At 39.2% G+C, this 17,150-nt stretch overlaps 1 protein-coding gene across 3 annotated transcripts in view; it reads right to left on the bottom strand.

Moving 5' to 3' along the window:
• The window catches only part of SPATA6L (spermatogenesis associated 6 like), a 36,542-nt gene that overhangs the window by 1,707 nt on the left and 17,685 nt on the right, over positions 1–17,150 (bottom strand). For 2 of the 3 annotated variants that reach the window (XM_026675755.2, XM_087957761.1), the window contains exons 5-11: positions 15,913–16,037; positions 14,101–14,178; positions 13,333–13,584; positions 10,659–10,770; positions 6,267–6,310; positions 5,562–5,737; positions 3,004–3,097 (exon numbers count right to left, since the gene is read on the bottom strand). In XM_026675755.2, the coding sequence (XP_026531540.1) occupies positions 3,004–3,097; positions 5,562–5,737; positions 6,267–6,310; positions 10,659–10,770; positions 13,333–13,584; positions 14,101–14,178; positions 15,913–16,037 (881 nt within the window). The remainder of the gene's footprint in view (positions 1–3,003; positions 3,098–5,561; positions 5,738–6,266; positions 6,311–10,658; positions 10,771–13,332; positions 13,585–14,100; positions 14,179–15,912; positions 16,038–17,150) is intronic. The other variant, XM_087957762.1, reaches the window with a different exon arrangement.

Raw genomic sequence — 17,150 nt, 5'->3', positions numbered from 1 at the left:
TTGCTAAAAAATATGGAGCAACAAACATCTGCTGCTTTTGCCACCTGTTATTCAAAGTCTCAAATAAGTTTAAATTCAAATAGAAGAAGTTGCAATACAAAGTCAGAAGGCCAGAAATACAAGAAAATCCTTTTCTAGGATACTTCTTTTTCTTTTTCTTCTGATTTTCTAGTTTCCCTGCTGCAACAGGGAGTTGACATTTGATGTATAAACAAGAGCTTTTTTCTGCATGGCGGAAGAGGTATTGGTAGGACACTTTTTCCTCTTTGTTTTTTAAATTTGTACGATCCTTTTAACACATTCTTTGGCTCAGTATTTGTAAACAGCAATGGATCATCCCCAGTACTTCCTAGTCGAACCACAGACAACGATTTTACAGAAGACAATGTTGAAAAAGCACTACGCAATCTAAAACCATCTCTATCTATTGGACCGGACGGAATATGTGCCTACTTCTTTAAAAAAGCTACCCACTGCCATAGCCGAACTTCTAAGCATAATCTTTGAAAAATCTTTCAGGACCAGCTCCTTGCCAAAACTATGGTCACAAGCCACGGTCATCCCCATATTCAAAAAGGGAGACCCCAGCCTAGTTGAAAATTACAGACCAATCTCTTTATGCTGCGTCACCTGTAAAGTCATGGAATCAATTATTAACCAACAATCTACTCTCTAATAAACAATTTGGTTTAAAAAAAAACACCTATCCTGTAATCTGCAACTCTTACACTGCAAAAATATATGGACTACATAACTCGATCAGGGCAAAGCAATAGACGCAATCTACATAGATTTCTGTAAAGCCTTTGATTCAGTGGTACATGACAAACTACTCCTAAAACTAAAATCTTATGGTATCTCTGGACACCTGCATTACTAGATAGAAGCATTCCTGTCAAGCAGACAACAAATAGTCAAAATTTGGAGCATCCTATCAAATTCTGTACCTGTCAACAATGGTGTCCCCCAAGGCAGTGTTTTAGAACCAACTCTCTTCATACTCTACATAAATGACCTCTGTGATCATATTAAGAGCAACTGTGTTCTCTTCGCTGATGATGTAAAGCTATTCAACACCACAGACAATACTACTACCCTCCAAAAAGACCTTGATTATGTATCAGAATGATCAATCAAATGGAAACTTCAAATCTCAACAAATAAATGCTCTGTCTTACATATTGGCAAAAAATAAATCAGAAAATAAAATACAAGCTAAATAGTCAAGACCTTGTTGAGGATCCAAACTCTGTCAAGGATCTTGGAGTACTCATCTCTAATGATCTAAGTGGTGGAGCCCACTGTAACTAATGCCAAAAAGGCATTAAGAGTTGTTAATCTAATCCTACGTAGCTTCTTCTCTGGTAATATCACACTACTAATTAGAGAATACAAAACATTTGCTAGACCTATACTTGAATACAGCTCATCAGTTTGGAACCCATAACATGTATCTGATATTAACACAATTGAAAAAATCCAGAAATATTTCACAAGAAGAGTTCTCCGCTCCTCTATTCATTGCAGAATACCTTATGCCACCAGACTTGTAACTCTAGACCTAGAAAACCTAGAACTACTCTGCCTCCGGTCCGATCTAAATATAGTATATAAAATCATACATTGCAATGTCCTACCTTGCAAATGAATACTTCAGCTTCAATCATAACAATACAAGAGCACACAATAGATACAAACTCAAGGTTAACCGCACCAAACTTGACTGTAGAAAATACGACTTCAGCAACAGAGTGGTCAATGTTTGGAATACTCTACCTGACTCTGTGGTTTCTTTCCCAAACCCCAAAAACTTTAACCTTAGACTACAATTGTGCCTACCGTCCCTGTCCTATTGTTTCTTTTTATTTTTCTTATAAGTATCTATCTCATGTATTCAAAACTATGTTTATTCTTATACCTGTATCTTGTAAGTGATTGACAAATCAAATCAAATCAAATACATAAATATTTCTCCCCAAAAGTTCTTTTATCTGACCCTCTGCATAGCTCTTACAATTTTGGCTACCAAATAGCTACATTCAAGGAATTCAGTTTGCCAGTAGTACAGTCCATGGAGGAAAAGCTAGCATATAAATGTAACAAAGAAATAGAATTCACCAGCCAAAGAGTTGCAGAGTCTTAACAAACAACTGCTTAATACATGATATATATATACGATATCAGGACTCATCTCTCCCCTTATTTAAGCTGAACAAACTTCCAGTTCTGACTCTTGAAAGCTACCATCATCTGCTTGAATCAAATATATCCCTTGTTTCATTACTTTTGCTCATATAAAGAGATAGCAATAGCCCTATATACAGCTTCACCCCTCTCTAAGCGATTTACAAAGTCAGCTTATTACCTCCAACAAAACAGGTCATCATTTTACTGACCTCGGAAGGATGAAAGGCTGAATCAACCTTAAGGCAGTGAGAATCGAACTGCTGGCAGTTGATAGAATCAGCTTGCAATACTGCATTCTACTGCGTCATTACAGCTCATGATGATGATGATGCCCATAAAACCAGGATAGAAGTTTGTTTTTGATTTTCCATGTGGAAGGAAATCTTTTTCCTCCTTCTCGTTCTCCACCACTACCCATAGAATTCAACATAGAAGGCCATCTCTATCTTTGCAATACCAAGTGATCCGGCCCAGAAGCAGATTTATCATCTCAGCCAAGGCCAAACTTGCCAAGGAGCAAGTGCTTAACTTTTGAGAGGAAAAATTGAAATACAGTGCAGGAAATTGACATTACAACATAATCAAAGCAGACTGACGAGCTTTCTCCGTGATTTTTTTCATCCTCATTTGGACAGTAAAAACTGGTAACCTGGGTGCCATTTTGCTACTCTGCAAAATGCCTAAGAGTATTTATTTAATGAATGAATGTGTAGGCTGCCCATCCTGCCAAGAGGCGACTCTAAGCGGCCTGCAATGTTAAAAAATTAAAATGTGTAAATAATAAGTAAGTATCCCAGTGAAGCACAGCATACTCACAATGGAAAGCCTTTCTCTGGCTTCAGGAGAGGTCAGCAGATTCCTCACTCTCTCATTAATCTCCTCCCAGCTGGAACTGAGGCTGGAGTATAGCCTGAAAAACATCCGACACACGCAATACTCATGCTGTTGTCTAGGTCATGGCTGGCTGGTGAATTCTGAGAGTTGAACTCCACAGGTCTTAAATTTGCCAAGGTCACACACTCCTGGTCTAGGCAGATGGTCCCGTCAGATAACACAAGCACTTCCATCTGCCGGCATTTCTACAGGCTGCCCATGAGTAAGAGATCTCCCTCATTCTTTATACTAAATATGACTGCAAAATATGTCCAACTCTTGTTTTCTTGCAAGGTGGACTCACAACCTGAACAGCAAATGTCACTATTTTGCTGCAGAGATAAACTTTTGCTAAAGTGCTGACTAAGAATCCGAAGAACCTCTTTTACTAAGTGATTCAAATGTGTGAAATTCTCCCAGATATATTTTTTTTTTTTGCTATTTATACCACAAGGTCAGAATTGTTTATGGGACTTGCCTAGATCTTAGCTCATATTTTTCTTAATCTATGTTGATCAGCATCACTGCATTGTATCCTTTAGTCAGCAGGAGGAAAGAAAATGCAGAAGACTTTCACTTGGACTTTTGCTTTAAGTTGCCAATAGCCAAGTACTCCAGACATTGTCATTTTTCATCCAAGTACATAGATATATCTTCTTTAGTCATCGGCACTCTTTTTCCCCACTTTCCCCCTAACAAAATTCTCTGAGGCAGCTTGCAACAAAATTTTAATATCAATTTTACAGAGAGTATAAAAAAATAACTATTCCAATTTGTGACACACTCAATAAAAATATTAAACATCCATCCGATATCGCTAAAGATTTGATAAATAAAGTCTATTAGCTGATCTCTAAATTGTAAGAATCGGGACGTGCTCAAAGGAAAGGTTTCTGGTCCTGGAATTACTAGAGAAAAAGTGGCATTCTGCCAGAGCCACACCACCTTGTCTCTGAGTTTCACAGATGAGTCAGAGTGAAAAAGGGGCAATGAAGTCAATGCTATTCCCTTTCCCAACGCTTTAAAGGCCTGAGAACTGTGTCTAGAAAAAGATGGGCAGCGGAATTTTTGCTAAGCATTAGCAACAGTGTGCACAAATCTAGTCAAACAGATAAAAGGGCCAGGCTATCTGACAGCGATGGCGGTTCCCCGCTTTTTGTCTAAGGTTGGCCTGTTTAAGGTCTTAGAACTGTGTCTAGAAAAATGGGCAGGGGGGAATTTTGCTAAGGACGTTTCAAATCTGTCCAGATAAAGGGCCAGGCTTCTGAGCAGGGAATTGAACTGTTTCGATAAGTCTTAAAAGTTGCCAAGGTTGGAGACTCCTGATCTGAAGGATTGTCTATCTCCTATATAGTTTGATAAGACCAGGTTGAGTTGGTGTACTACTTCAGATCCTGTCAATCAACCACACCATTTATTGGGATCCAGGGAATTTGTTTTCTCGGTAGTGGCACCCGCCCTATGGAATGATATCCGTCAGAGATCCAAAACATCAGAGTGGGAGCCTTAAGTCTTAAGTGTTCTTCCAGATCTTGGGGTAGGATTCTGGTGGAATCCTGTTAGTTATGTTGACTTACAGGCAGTGAGCATGTCCCGACCCAAGGGAATTTTCTTTTTGTTTTTAGTCTAGGTTATACAAGTCAGGCAGCCTCTAAATCTCATACAATAAATCTGGTAGCTGAAATTTCATACTAGCTGATGTTTCCAAGCAGACTTCAAAAATAGCCCTAATTACAGCATTCTGGAGGACTCTAACATGAATGTCACTTTCAATTTTAACCTTCACTTCCTGTACTTCTACTGCAACGTAGACTACTAATCAAGCTTATTTCTTCCGTTGAGGCAATCACCTGGTTTAATTTCGTGCTTAAGTCTTTATCTGTACTATCTTAGCTGCTGTGCAGCTGCAACAGTGGGAGACTACAATACAAGATACTTAAGAGAAATGGAATACAATTTTAAAAACCTTAAAGAAATTATGCTAGTAAATCAACCGATTGCTGAAAGGGGTTTTCAGGACAAGAGAATAGTGGGCATCTACACAAAAAGCCAGATCGGAATGCAATCCTAAGTGGTAAAACTGATCTTTCAAGAAGACATAAGCAAGCAAGATATAATGCATCCAAAACAGGCTATAGTAGATACAAACTTCCTGATCAAGAGACCTGCTGCCTTGGCTGAACTGAGCTTCTGACTGCTGACTCCATTTGCAACTACAATGGTTCTTTGACAACTGTTCCCATAGCCTGTGCAGTGATAAGGAGGGAAAAACAGGCCTCTTTCCTAGTTAATAGAGGTTGTCACCAAGAAGTGGGAATTTGAGGCTTCCTTGACAGAGATAAGGGGCTTGATTATTGTATGACTGTTACTGATACTGATGAAGGCAAGAAGCAGCAACAACTGCAGTTGCCAACAATTTCAGGTGATGGGGATATGCCCTAGACTGGATAGATGGGACAACTGGTGCTATACTTAACACTTAATTATCTAAGAGTGGTAACCTGTGTTGGGGAGATGCCCATCTTCCACTAGGACTCGTTGACTCATAATGGTTTGGGGAAGAACTTCTGTGACAAAGACCCGGGGTCTTCCATGCATAAGTGGCAGCAGGTGTCCTTGTTTCATGAAATGATGACTCATAATCCATATGTTGGTCTTCAGCTGGTTCTCTGATAACCTATGAAGAAGAAAGAATTTCCCAATAATTAGAGAAGCCTGCTGTAGTCTGCTGTTTTTCAGCCTACAACTCCCCAAAGTACCAACCAGCATTCTGGCAATGACAGACTCCAAACACAGCCAGAGGGAAACAAGATGGAGGAGATGGAGTCAGAACAAGCAAAATTAATTGTGAAAAGAGATGGCTGCCACCTGATGAGTATCAATGGAATCAATGGACTCCCAGAACAGATTCCAGGGAGGAAGTGGGCAAATGTAACCTCCCGATTTTCACATACATAGCATCACCTGTGTGGAATAAGCATTTGTCTCACATAGGCCAACTTTATAATAACAGTTATATTGATGCTTCAGCCGTTTCCCATTCTGAATTCTAGATGACAATTGTAGCATTGGGGGAGGGGGGAGTTCATACATCAAAAGGCATTTATTAACCATACAGTGAAATCGTTTGTTAAATGATTCAGAATGCTGACTTCATCAATTAACTTATTAGCCATGTTTTTACAAACCTCTCCCCAACTGTTTACCTTAGCAGCCGGACATGTTGCTTTCCAACTATCAAACGATATTGCTACAAGAAACAAAAACAAGCATTCTGATTAATGCAAATAATTTTTATATTGCACATATCTTATCGGGTAAAAGGTAGTTTATGAAAGATCACAAGACAATTTAAAATGGCTAGTAAGATCTATTTTCTGCAACGTCATCCAGCTCTAATCAATTTTCAGGTACAATTTGGAATTTCAGCATACATCTAGGCTATATTTATTAAAGTATATAATACAGGCATGGTTACAGCTACCTGCTGAATTAAAACATCTGATTAATGCTTCAGAATACCACAATCTATAACTAACAGTCTGGAATGTAGCTAGAGATTGAAGCGCAGTTCATTTGGGGAAGATCAAAGCATGGAATTGGGTAATCTGGATTGAATTGGATATTTCTATTGTTTTTATTGTTTTAAAATGTTTTTAATATTTTGGTTGCAATATATTATTTGAATTGTATCCCACCCAGAGTCGTTGATTGAGATGGGCAACTATAGAAATTGAATAGACAGACAGACAGATAGCACAGAAGTTGTCTATTTCTCTGCGATATGCAGTGATTTAGAACTTACACAATGCCCTGATTCTCTGAAATTTACACTAAGGTATTTTCCCCCCCGATTAATAACAAAAAGAAACATGATGAGCTCAACAAAGGAAATATTAATGCATGACAGGTTTTGCTCCTTTGTTTGCCAGAATTTTGACAACATACAATTGGGCTTTCAAGAAAAGAGACAACCTGACTTGTTTTCCTCTATTAGAAGTTGAGAAAATGGCAAGGAAGAGCAAACTCCCATGTCACATGTTACTTTGAAAACCAGAGAAAGAACTGCATGTAATATAGATACGGCTTAACAGCTGTGGGCGGGAAGGCACTACGGTGGGTGATGAGCACAGCACAAAAAATCATGGGCTGCCCCTAACCCCACTGGATGAAAAATTGCCAGTTCCCAATGTGTGCTAGTTTACTACTTATCAGAGTTAGGGATTTCTTTATTATTCATTGAGATGTATTTATTGAGATGTTCTTGGATGGGCTGCACCAAGCGGGTGGTATTCGACCGGTTTGGCCTGGTTCTGGGGAGCCGGTAGCAGCGATGAGTAGCGGAGACCACACTAGTTCTCTCTGCTGCTCTGCTGTTGGGCCCGCCCACCTGCCCAAGCTCCCGTATTCACTTTTATCTGCTGAAGCTCCGCTGCTTTGCGTGGCCCAGAAGAGTGCTGCGCGGCAGCTGCTGAAGTGACCGGGATCGTGCAGGCTTGCAGGAGGCAAGTTAGAACGCCTCTGCTCCTGCACAAATGCCTCTGCATCTGCGCAAAGTGCATGTTTGAAGTGCGCGTGCACGCAAAGTGTGTGCACATGCACAAAGTGCGCCCATCAAGCCACGCCCATTGAACTGGTGGCAAAAATATTTGAATCCCACTACTGGGCTGCACCAAGGGAGGCTCATCCAATTTCATTGTACACATGTTGTGCATTGACAATAAAGGTTTGAACTTGAACTTTAACAGATTTAACAGATAATCAGAGTTGGAAGGGACCTTGTAGGTCATCTAGTCCAACCCCCCGGCCAAGCGGGAGACCCTACACCTTTTCTGACAAATGGCAGTCCAATCCCTTCTTCAAAGTCTCAAGTGATGGCGCTCCCACAACTTCCGAGGGCAAGCTGCTCCATTGGTTGATTGTTCTCACTGTCAGAAAGTTTATCCTTATTTCCAGGTTAAATCTCTCCTTGTTCAGTTTCCATCCATTGTTCGTCTGGCCTACAGGCGCTTTAGAAAATAGCTTGACCCCCTCCTCTCTGTGGCAGCCCCTCAAATATTGGAAGACCACTATCATGTCTCCCCTGGTCCTTCTCTTTACTAGACTAGCCAAGCCCAGTTCCTGTAACCGTTCATTGTATGTTTTAGCCTCCAGTCCCCTAATCATCCTGGTTGCTCTTCTCTGTACTTTTTCTAGAGTCTCAACATCTTTTTTATAATGTGGTGAACAAAACTGGATGCAGTACATTAGGTGTGGTCTTACTAAGGCTTTATAGAGTGGTATTAGTACTTCCCTTGATCTTGATTGTATCCCTCTGTTAATATAATTTAGGACTGCATTAGCTTTTTTGGTAGCTGCTGCACACTGCTGCAGACTCCAAGATCCCTCTCACAGTTACTGCTATTGAGCCTGGTTTCACCCAGTCTATATGTGTACTTTTGGTCTTTCTTGCCTAAGTGTAGGACTTTACTTTTCTCTACATTGAATTTCACTTTGTTAGATATGGCCCAGTGTTCTAGTCTGTCAAGATCCATCTGGATTTTGAGCCTATCTTCTTGAGTGTTAGCTATTCCTGCCAGCTTAGTATCATCTGCAAATTTGGTAAGTTCCCCTTCTATTCCCTCATCTTTGTCGTTAATGAAGATATTGAAGAGTACTGGGCCTAAGATGGAACTTTGTGGCACCCCACTGCTTACTTCCCTCCATGTAGACTTAGACCCATTAAGGACTACTCATTGAGTACGGTTTGCCAGCCAGTTGTGAGTCCATCTAGTGGTGGTGCTATCTATTCCACTTTTTTCTAGCTTACTAAGAAGTAGGTTGTGGTCTACTTTGTCGAATGCCTTGCTGAAATCTAAATATATTATGTCCACAGTATTTACTAATGGTCTACTAATTTAGTCACTGTGTTGAAGAATGAAATAAGATTGGTTTGGCATGATCTGTTTTTAACAAACCCGTGCTGACTGCTAGTTATTACTTTACTTGTTTCTAGATGTTGGCTGATCTGTTTTTTTATTATCTTTTCCAGTATCTTTCCAGGTATTGATGTTAGGCTGATTGGTCTATAGTTTCCTGGGTCTGTTTTTTTTCCTTTTTTGAAGATGGAAACCACATCAGCTCTTTTCCAGTCCTCTGGTAGTTCTCCGGTGCTCCAGGATTTTTGAAAGATATGGTGCAGTGGTTCTGAGATGACCTCTGCCAGCTCCTTTAAAACTCTGGGATGTAATCCATCAACTTAACTACAAGAAGAATCTACTGAAAGGAGACTCAGTAGATAGAGGTACAAAACATGATGCCTTAGGAGCATTTTTCCTCAGCATGAACAGCTTTATAAAGAATTTGTATTATGTGCCATGTTCTATCTTAATTTTATGCCATTAAGTAAGGTATCAATACAATGTCTGATATAGAAAAGAAACAAGATTACCGTATTTGCCGGCGTATAAGACGACTTTTTTGCCCTGAAAAACATGCCTCCAATTGGGGGGTCGTCTTATATGCCGGGTCGTCTTATACACCGGCAAATAGTAATTGGAAAGCACTGCAGCTGCCCGCGGCTGAGGCACTTTGCGCACCGTGGAAGCAGATCCGTGAAGCCGAAAGGAGCAGCCAGCCTTCTCCCAGCTCCCAAGGAAGCGAGGCTCGCACCGCCCGAGCTCCGCTGAGGTATCCGGCTGGGGCTGTCAGGAGTTGTTACCGCTGGCGTGGCTCCGCGGCTCCAGTCCCACGCTGCCTCGGGAAGGGAAAGCAAAACCAGGAGCCGCTGCTGCCATTGCAAGCGCCGCCGCGGCTCTTCCTTTTTGCCTTCCCTTCTCGAGGCAACGGGACTGGAGCCGTGCGGAGCCGCGCCAGCGGTAACAACTCCTGACAGCCCCAGCCAGATACCTCAGCGGAGCCCGGGCGGTGCGAGCCTCGTTTCCTTGGGAGCTGGGAGAAGGCTAGCTGCTCCTTCGGCTTCACGGGATTCGTTTCCACGGTGCACAAAAGTGCCTCAAAAAAAAAAAAAAGTGCAAAAGTGGAAGGCGTGCGGAAGAGGGGCGATATATAACAAACTATATTTTGAGTGGAAATGTTGGGGGTCGCTCTTATACGCCGGGTCGTCTTATACGCCGGCATATACGGTACTAATTACTAATAATGTGCTTAAATCACAGATCTGGGTCATGTGGTTTATGGTCTCCAATGCATATTACTGATAGCGATCTTTGTTGTAATTTACAGAAACAGAATTTTTTATTTAATTTTATTAAATAAAATTAGAGGTTCTGCTTTTGCTCTAAAAGAACTCTCCTAATGTATTTAAGCTCTAAGTAGTTAGCACATCTAGTTCAGGCATGTCCAACCCATGGCTTGTATGTATGTGTACACACACACACACATTATGTTGTCCAAGACAATTCCTCTTCATTCAATGCAGCCCAGGCAAGCCAAAAGGTTGGACAACTATGATCTAGATCAATGGAGATCTCCAGAACATGTTCATTAGAAGGAATAATTCAGCCTCCATAGCATCAAAATATAACAGCACCCCAAAATGTAAGCAGACACAAAAACAATTAACATTTTAAATCAATGCCCCATAAATGAATAAGTACCTCGTTTCAATGGGTATTGGTGAGGATTTTTTAATGTGATGGTATCCTGTCTTGCATTTTGATACGATAAGGGAGACTGAGCTTCCTCAGAAAATCCTTTAGACACATCCACCTAAAAATAATGAGAAAATAGTTTCAAAATGGAATCCTAAACAATACTGAAATAACAAATAAAGTTTCAGAGGTGTGTGGCACATTTACTACTTATCCACATTTGCCCATAACATCCTTTAATGTAATTTTTAGCTTTAATATGATGGCAGGGTAAATATTAAAACCACTGGCTGATTTAAAAACTCCAATTATGTCAAAAAGTTGTGCAGATACTTCAAAAAAATAATTACCTAACAAGTGGGCTGTTTTTAGACCCAACATTAAGACATGTACAAGTCAAATGCAGGGATATATGAAGTCTTTATATTGTCCACTTCTGTGGTGTAGATAGGAAGGAATGCCATTTATTTATGTATTTATTTTTCAGACTCCAGTTTATAATGCATTTCTTGGCTTAAAATTTACCATATATTATGAGCTGAAAACACTGTGATCTACTTATCTCCCCTCCCAAGGACCCAATTATGTCTGTTTCTTTATTGCTTACCATTCTAGCTGATTAAATTGGGTCAGTCTGCTCTGTTGATTGTGATTACATTGTTTATTTATGAAAAATTAATTCAATGAAGCAACTGGAAGTTCTAATGCCTTTCAATGAATCAGTGCCCTGGTCTCGTCTCTTTCAAAGTAAGGGTGCGGGATCAGAATTAATGGTATAGGTGAATTTACTGAGCGACAGTTTGGTCTAGTGGTAAAAGCATCAGGTTAGAATGCAGATTATGAGTTTTAGTTCACCTTAGCCATGAAAATATTGGGCTATTCAGTCTCTCAGCATGCTCACCTTACTGAGTTGTTGTGAGGAAAATAGGAGGAGAAAGGCTGCGTTCGCTTGCCTTGAGTTATTTGTGAAAATAATAATCAATGTGCATAAGCTTGCATAGTGTTGATTTTATCCTACCCCCAAATAGTGGGTGATATACACTTTTGTATTATCAAGTGTAGAGAAGGATTATTCTCTTGTTACATCTAAACCTATACTGTTTAAATAGACCCAAGTGCATTACAGTACGTGGCTTGCTGTTAATTAAATCCTGGCATTTCTTGAGAATAGGAGAAATGGTTGGGCTAACTGGGATTGATGAGAATAGTATTGGTTTGTTTTTGAGATTTGCAGAGGAAAAGGGCGATATTGTGAATACTGAAACCCTGGACTTATGAAAACTTCTGAAGAAAGATTTTTCTTTAGTTACATAGAAAGAAATCTATATAACTGTCTCTGTATGGGCAGGGAAGAAACAAGAAAGGGAACATTAATTTTGGGAAGGGAAGAAAAGTGAAAATTGCACCAGACAGGTTTTTTTGGAAAACATTACAATCAGCTTTGCCTGAAGATGACAGTAGTAGGTTACACCACAAGCCTACACATGCTTACCTGGATTAAACTCAGTGGGAATTTCTTTGAAATCAATGTACATCCTTCATCAGAAATCCAGACCAAAGACTCTTATTAGCCAAGAATCCCCACCGATAGATGTACATCCTACATCTGAGTAAAGGCACACTGGCAGCACTTACAGATGTTAGCAAACATCTTTAATTCAGTAAGAAATTCTGTAATTCCTCATTTATTATAGCAGAGGGGAAAAATGGCAAAACTTCATTTCATGGCTAGATGCTAGTAAAAGAAACTGACTGAAAGTATGTATATGTGTATGTGTATGTACTTGTATGCATGTATGTACACATGCACAGTATTTTCTGTACAATGCAAAACACACACGGGACATTGAGGCAAATCAAGGTTATTGCATGTTGCTGGAGAGAGCCTAGTATCAGGGAGAAGAAGAGAAGAAACTCTCATCAGACCAAGCCATCATGGTTAATGGTGAGGATGATGGGATGCAATCCAGCAACAGAACCATATATTGTCAATCTAAAATTCTAGGATCTAGCAACAGCGATAACATTGCAGTGTACGTTGATTGCACAAGGATAAAAAGCAGGTGAAAAACAGAATCTATTTATATCAGCCCAATTTGATGTGTATTCTTTTAAAAAAGACTATAATTGAGCCTTGTTATTATCCTTTTGCTTTATTTAAAGCAAGGGTGCATTTTAAAAAAGGCACTATTACCGATGGATGGACAGATCATTACTGAACTTATGCAATTGCCAATCTATATAACATTAATGAAAGATACCAAGCAGCATTTATTTAGTTTTTAGGATATATGACAAGAATAATTTAAGTTTAAAGCCAACATCTGCACTATATTATTGTTTATAAATGTTACAAAGGAAGAGAAAAAGGAAAGGTGCCTCCTTCCAAAGTAAATATTTAACTTCTAACTTTCCTCTTCTTTGTGCTCCAATTTACAATACTTGTTGGCATAAGCTTTGAAACCATTATTCCTGATCAGTGTTCTTTATTGTCCCAACTAAAACCTACCATTCAATCGAAATTAATTTTGGGGGAATGACGCTGTGATAAGTTCTACCCAATCACCCCAAAAGGAAGGTGCTTGTTGTTTTTCTACAACGTTATGTTCGTGAAGCTTTTAAATTGAGAAAACTGCCCCAATATTGAACTGAACATTTCCATTGTGTTTCGGGGACTCACATGCCTAACTACGAAAGGCGGCCTGTGGTCTGCTTCTGTTTTGAACCGAACACCTCTCAGGGAAGAGGATGGCTGGTGCTTATCTCGGCAGACTTCATGGAGACGCCTTCTTGAGCTCGGGGACGCGGAACGGGACTCAAATGACCTCGAAAGTCTCTTACAACTTTTTGCTGCCTTATGTTGCACTGGTGAGATGCTCCTTTTTTCGGGTGTTGTTGAAGGCACCCTTTGTAACTTGATTTTATTGCGATCCTGCAAAATACATCTGAGTTGTAATCTCAAGAGTCAGCTGGGAAGGCAATACAGGTAGTCCTCGACTTACAACAGTTCGTTTAGTGACCGTTTGAAGTCACAACGGCACCGGAAAAAGTGATTTATGACCGTTTTTCACACTTATGACCATTTCAGCATCTCCACAAGGTCACATGCTTGACAACTGACTCATTTATGATGGTTGCAGTGCTGCGGGGTCATGTGATCACCTTTTGCGATCTTCTGACAAGCAAAGTCAATGGGGAAACCAGATCCACTTAACAACCGTGTGACTAATTTAACAACTGCACTGATTCAACTTAACAAATGTGGCAAGAAAAGTCATAAAATGGGATAAAATTCACTTAACACATTTCTCACTTAGCAACATAAATTTTGGGCTCCATTGTGGTCGTAAGTTGAGGACTATCTGTACTAAGAGTAGAGATAAGGAAAAAAATAGATTTGAGCAAATGTAATTGGCTCTAAAAATGACCATTTATTAAAATTACTTACACTATACCACTTGTTGGAAAGAAGCGGAAGTTCTGTAATAGTTGTTCTTGTTGAAAATTCTAACTTTGGTGCAATGCCCTTTAAACAATTTTAATATGAGGAATTAATATAAATAAATGCATGGAAAACAAGATAATACATAAATACATTAATACATGAGATTGCAACTGTGCATTTTTCATTAATTTGAAGAATATCAGGTAAAATAGAAATGAATTTAAATTAACAGTTAATATGTGCATGTGCTTACAAGTTACTTAAATAAGCATGTAAAGATTACATCATAAATTTACCGATTGCTTCCAAGTAATATTTTTATTTGCAACCCAAATTCTAGCTAGTAGTTATGCCAAGCTGTCATATCATTTCAGTTATCTCGAGGAACAGCAACATAAGGGCTGATTAGCAAATTGTTTAGTTTGAGTTACATATGTGTGTTTCCAATTTTAAATCATGCTGAATCAATTTCTAACTTTATGTAGACTATATTTCCTTCCAGCAGAAGGGATCAAAGAATCTGCTAGACTTACTTAGCTATTACAGGTAATCCTCAACTTATGTCATAATTGACCCTGAAAATATGGTTGTATGATATGTCAGCTGTTACGCAGGTCACACAACTGACTTGATTTTACTTTTTTTTTTTTTTTCAATAGTCATTAGCAAGCCAAGGGTATTTTTTGCCATAAACCAGAAATAGATGCCAGTTTCTGGCAAAAAAAAAAACATGTGACTATAGGATACTGTAAAAGGCAGCCAATGTGGGCCAGCTGCCAAAAATGTGATCACATAATTGCAGGGGAAGGCAGCCATCAGAACTTCAAATCTAGGTCTTAAGTATCTTTTGGGGGTCCATTATAACTTTGACTGGTCATAAGTCAAGAACTACCTGTATAAATGTGTACTTTAGATAAATCATGATGCAATTTGGGAAGGGGAGCTCTCAAAAAGTAGGCAGCCACAACTGCCATTGTAGCTTTTTGAAAACCCTTGTCATTCCCCTGGCCTGATCGGCTTCAGGTTTTTGACTATCCTGAATTTATGATATATATTTTTTCTCCCTTATGACTCTTAAGGTCATGGTTGCTGTTTCCAATATTATTTCAATTTGGAAACATAAAAGGCACTTTCAATATTGCCCAAGAATTAGATACATATTCAAAAAGGAATTAACAGATGGAAAAGAGTTCTCCATCAACAGCTTTACCAGATGAAAATAAAGATAAACTACTAGAACTCTTGTAAATTTTTAATATATTTTTTCATAAAACAATCGTATGAGCTGGCAGAAATTGAGGGGGCAAACCCAACAATTTCCACCTAGGAAATCTCTGTTATTATCTTTTAAAACTCTGCGTCTGTCCAGACAACTGCAGAGAATTATTGGGTTTTAATTCTGACCCATTTCAAGGACACCAGGTTAAATTAAGGCTGCACTAGCACGTAAGATTAAAAAAAAATCACACCCAAAACTTTGGCACACACTTTGTCACTTAAAAAATAATCCAAATTCAAAAGTAAAACATTAAGCTCTTCCCATACAGTGCAATGGTTTATCACTAACCTACTAACTACTGATTTCATTATGTCAACTGAGGCTATCACTGTAGTATATTTTGCCCTTTGAATGATCAGAAATGATTTTACTGTAAAGGGCTTTGTGCTGTTTTGTACTCTGAAGAGTTTTTAACTAAATAATGTTCACAAATAAAGAGCAAGAAGTTGATAGATCACATAATTCATATCAAGATCAGGTTACTGAGCAGACATTTCTGTCTCTGATAGATGAGATCTCATTTCATACCAACATACCGGGAAAGAAGGATGAGTGTTCATTAATAGCTCTCGATCCACTCCAGGATATGAAGGAGTCAGTTTTGGCTCAGGAAATAGAAAATACCGAGTGTTTGTTTCATAAAACGCCAGCTCTTTTCCATCTGAAGAGTAAATAGAAAATTGTGGCCAATACCTTTGACCAATGAAACATACAATCACATCACATTGTACCATATTGCAGAAAGACAAGTAATTATACTGCATCATATGACATATTCTGTCCCACAGTGAACAACAAATAGGTTACATTCATACATAATGGTAAGCATTGGATTTGGGGTTCTTCAGCCAAATGGACCAAGCAATATGTTCACATGTACAGCTATTTCTTCTTTAGGCAACCAGATAAACTAACCCAACAGAGAGATCATCGCATGATGAATAAACCCTGTATTAATCCCCAGGTGGCTAAAAATATAAAGCAGTTTCAAATGGGGTTTGTTATTGATTTACAAATTGTGGCTTGTTGAGGTTTCATAACCCCAACTCCCCTATTCAAACATCATGGTAAAATTTGAAAAAGGGCTTGTACCCACCGACAGCTAATAACCTCAACAGTTTCATTTACAAGTATGCCTAGCTTATGGGCTGCATGCAAAAGCTTTGCATTAAAATCCATATGCCTCAATGCATGACAGAAGAAAACATTGTTGAAATTCCAGGAATCAGAACAACACCTTTTAAAAACACAAGAATCCCCCCAACTGTATAGAGACCTTTCTAACTGAAGGCAGAGGATATATCATATTATTCATCCAATTAAAGACTTCAACAATATCTGAAATGAGCCGCTGAACCATATTAGAAACACTGCTGGTGTGTGTGTGTGTGTGTGTGTGTGTGTGTGTGTGAGAGAGAGAGAGAGAGAGAGAGAGAGAGAGAGAGAGAGAGAGAGTCATGAACAATAGTTTCCATAATTCTCTCCTGAGTTATGATACAGTTTAGGACCCATAAAGCTGTCAAAAGCAGTTCCAGGATTTGCTCTATACAGGAGTCCTCATTTAGCGACTGCAATTGGGATTGGCAACTTGATTGTTAAGCAAAGCATTCGCTAACATGACAAATCACATGACTCACATTTGCTTACGATTTTGTACTACCTGACTGTCATGGCAAACAGGTGACTGGGAGAAAGAAATACAAGGATTGGTTACCCAGTTACCTTTTCATCGCTGTCATCACTGCAAATGGTTGCTACCTGAAGCAGTCGCTAA

The sequence above is a fragment of the Notechis scutatus genome, chromosome 2, assembly GCF_049901735.1.
Source record: "Notechis scutatus isolate UNSWTSFEM ecotype Mainland chromosome 2, rNotScu1.2, whole genome shotgun sequence".
NCBI classification, from domain to species: Eukaryota; Metazoa; Chordata; class Lepidosauria; order Squamata; family Elapidae; genus Notechis; species Notechis scutatus.
This window is presented reverse-complemented; position numbering and strand designations above follow the sequence as displayed.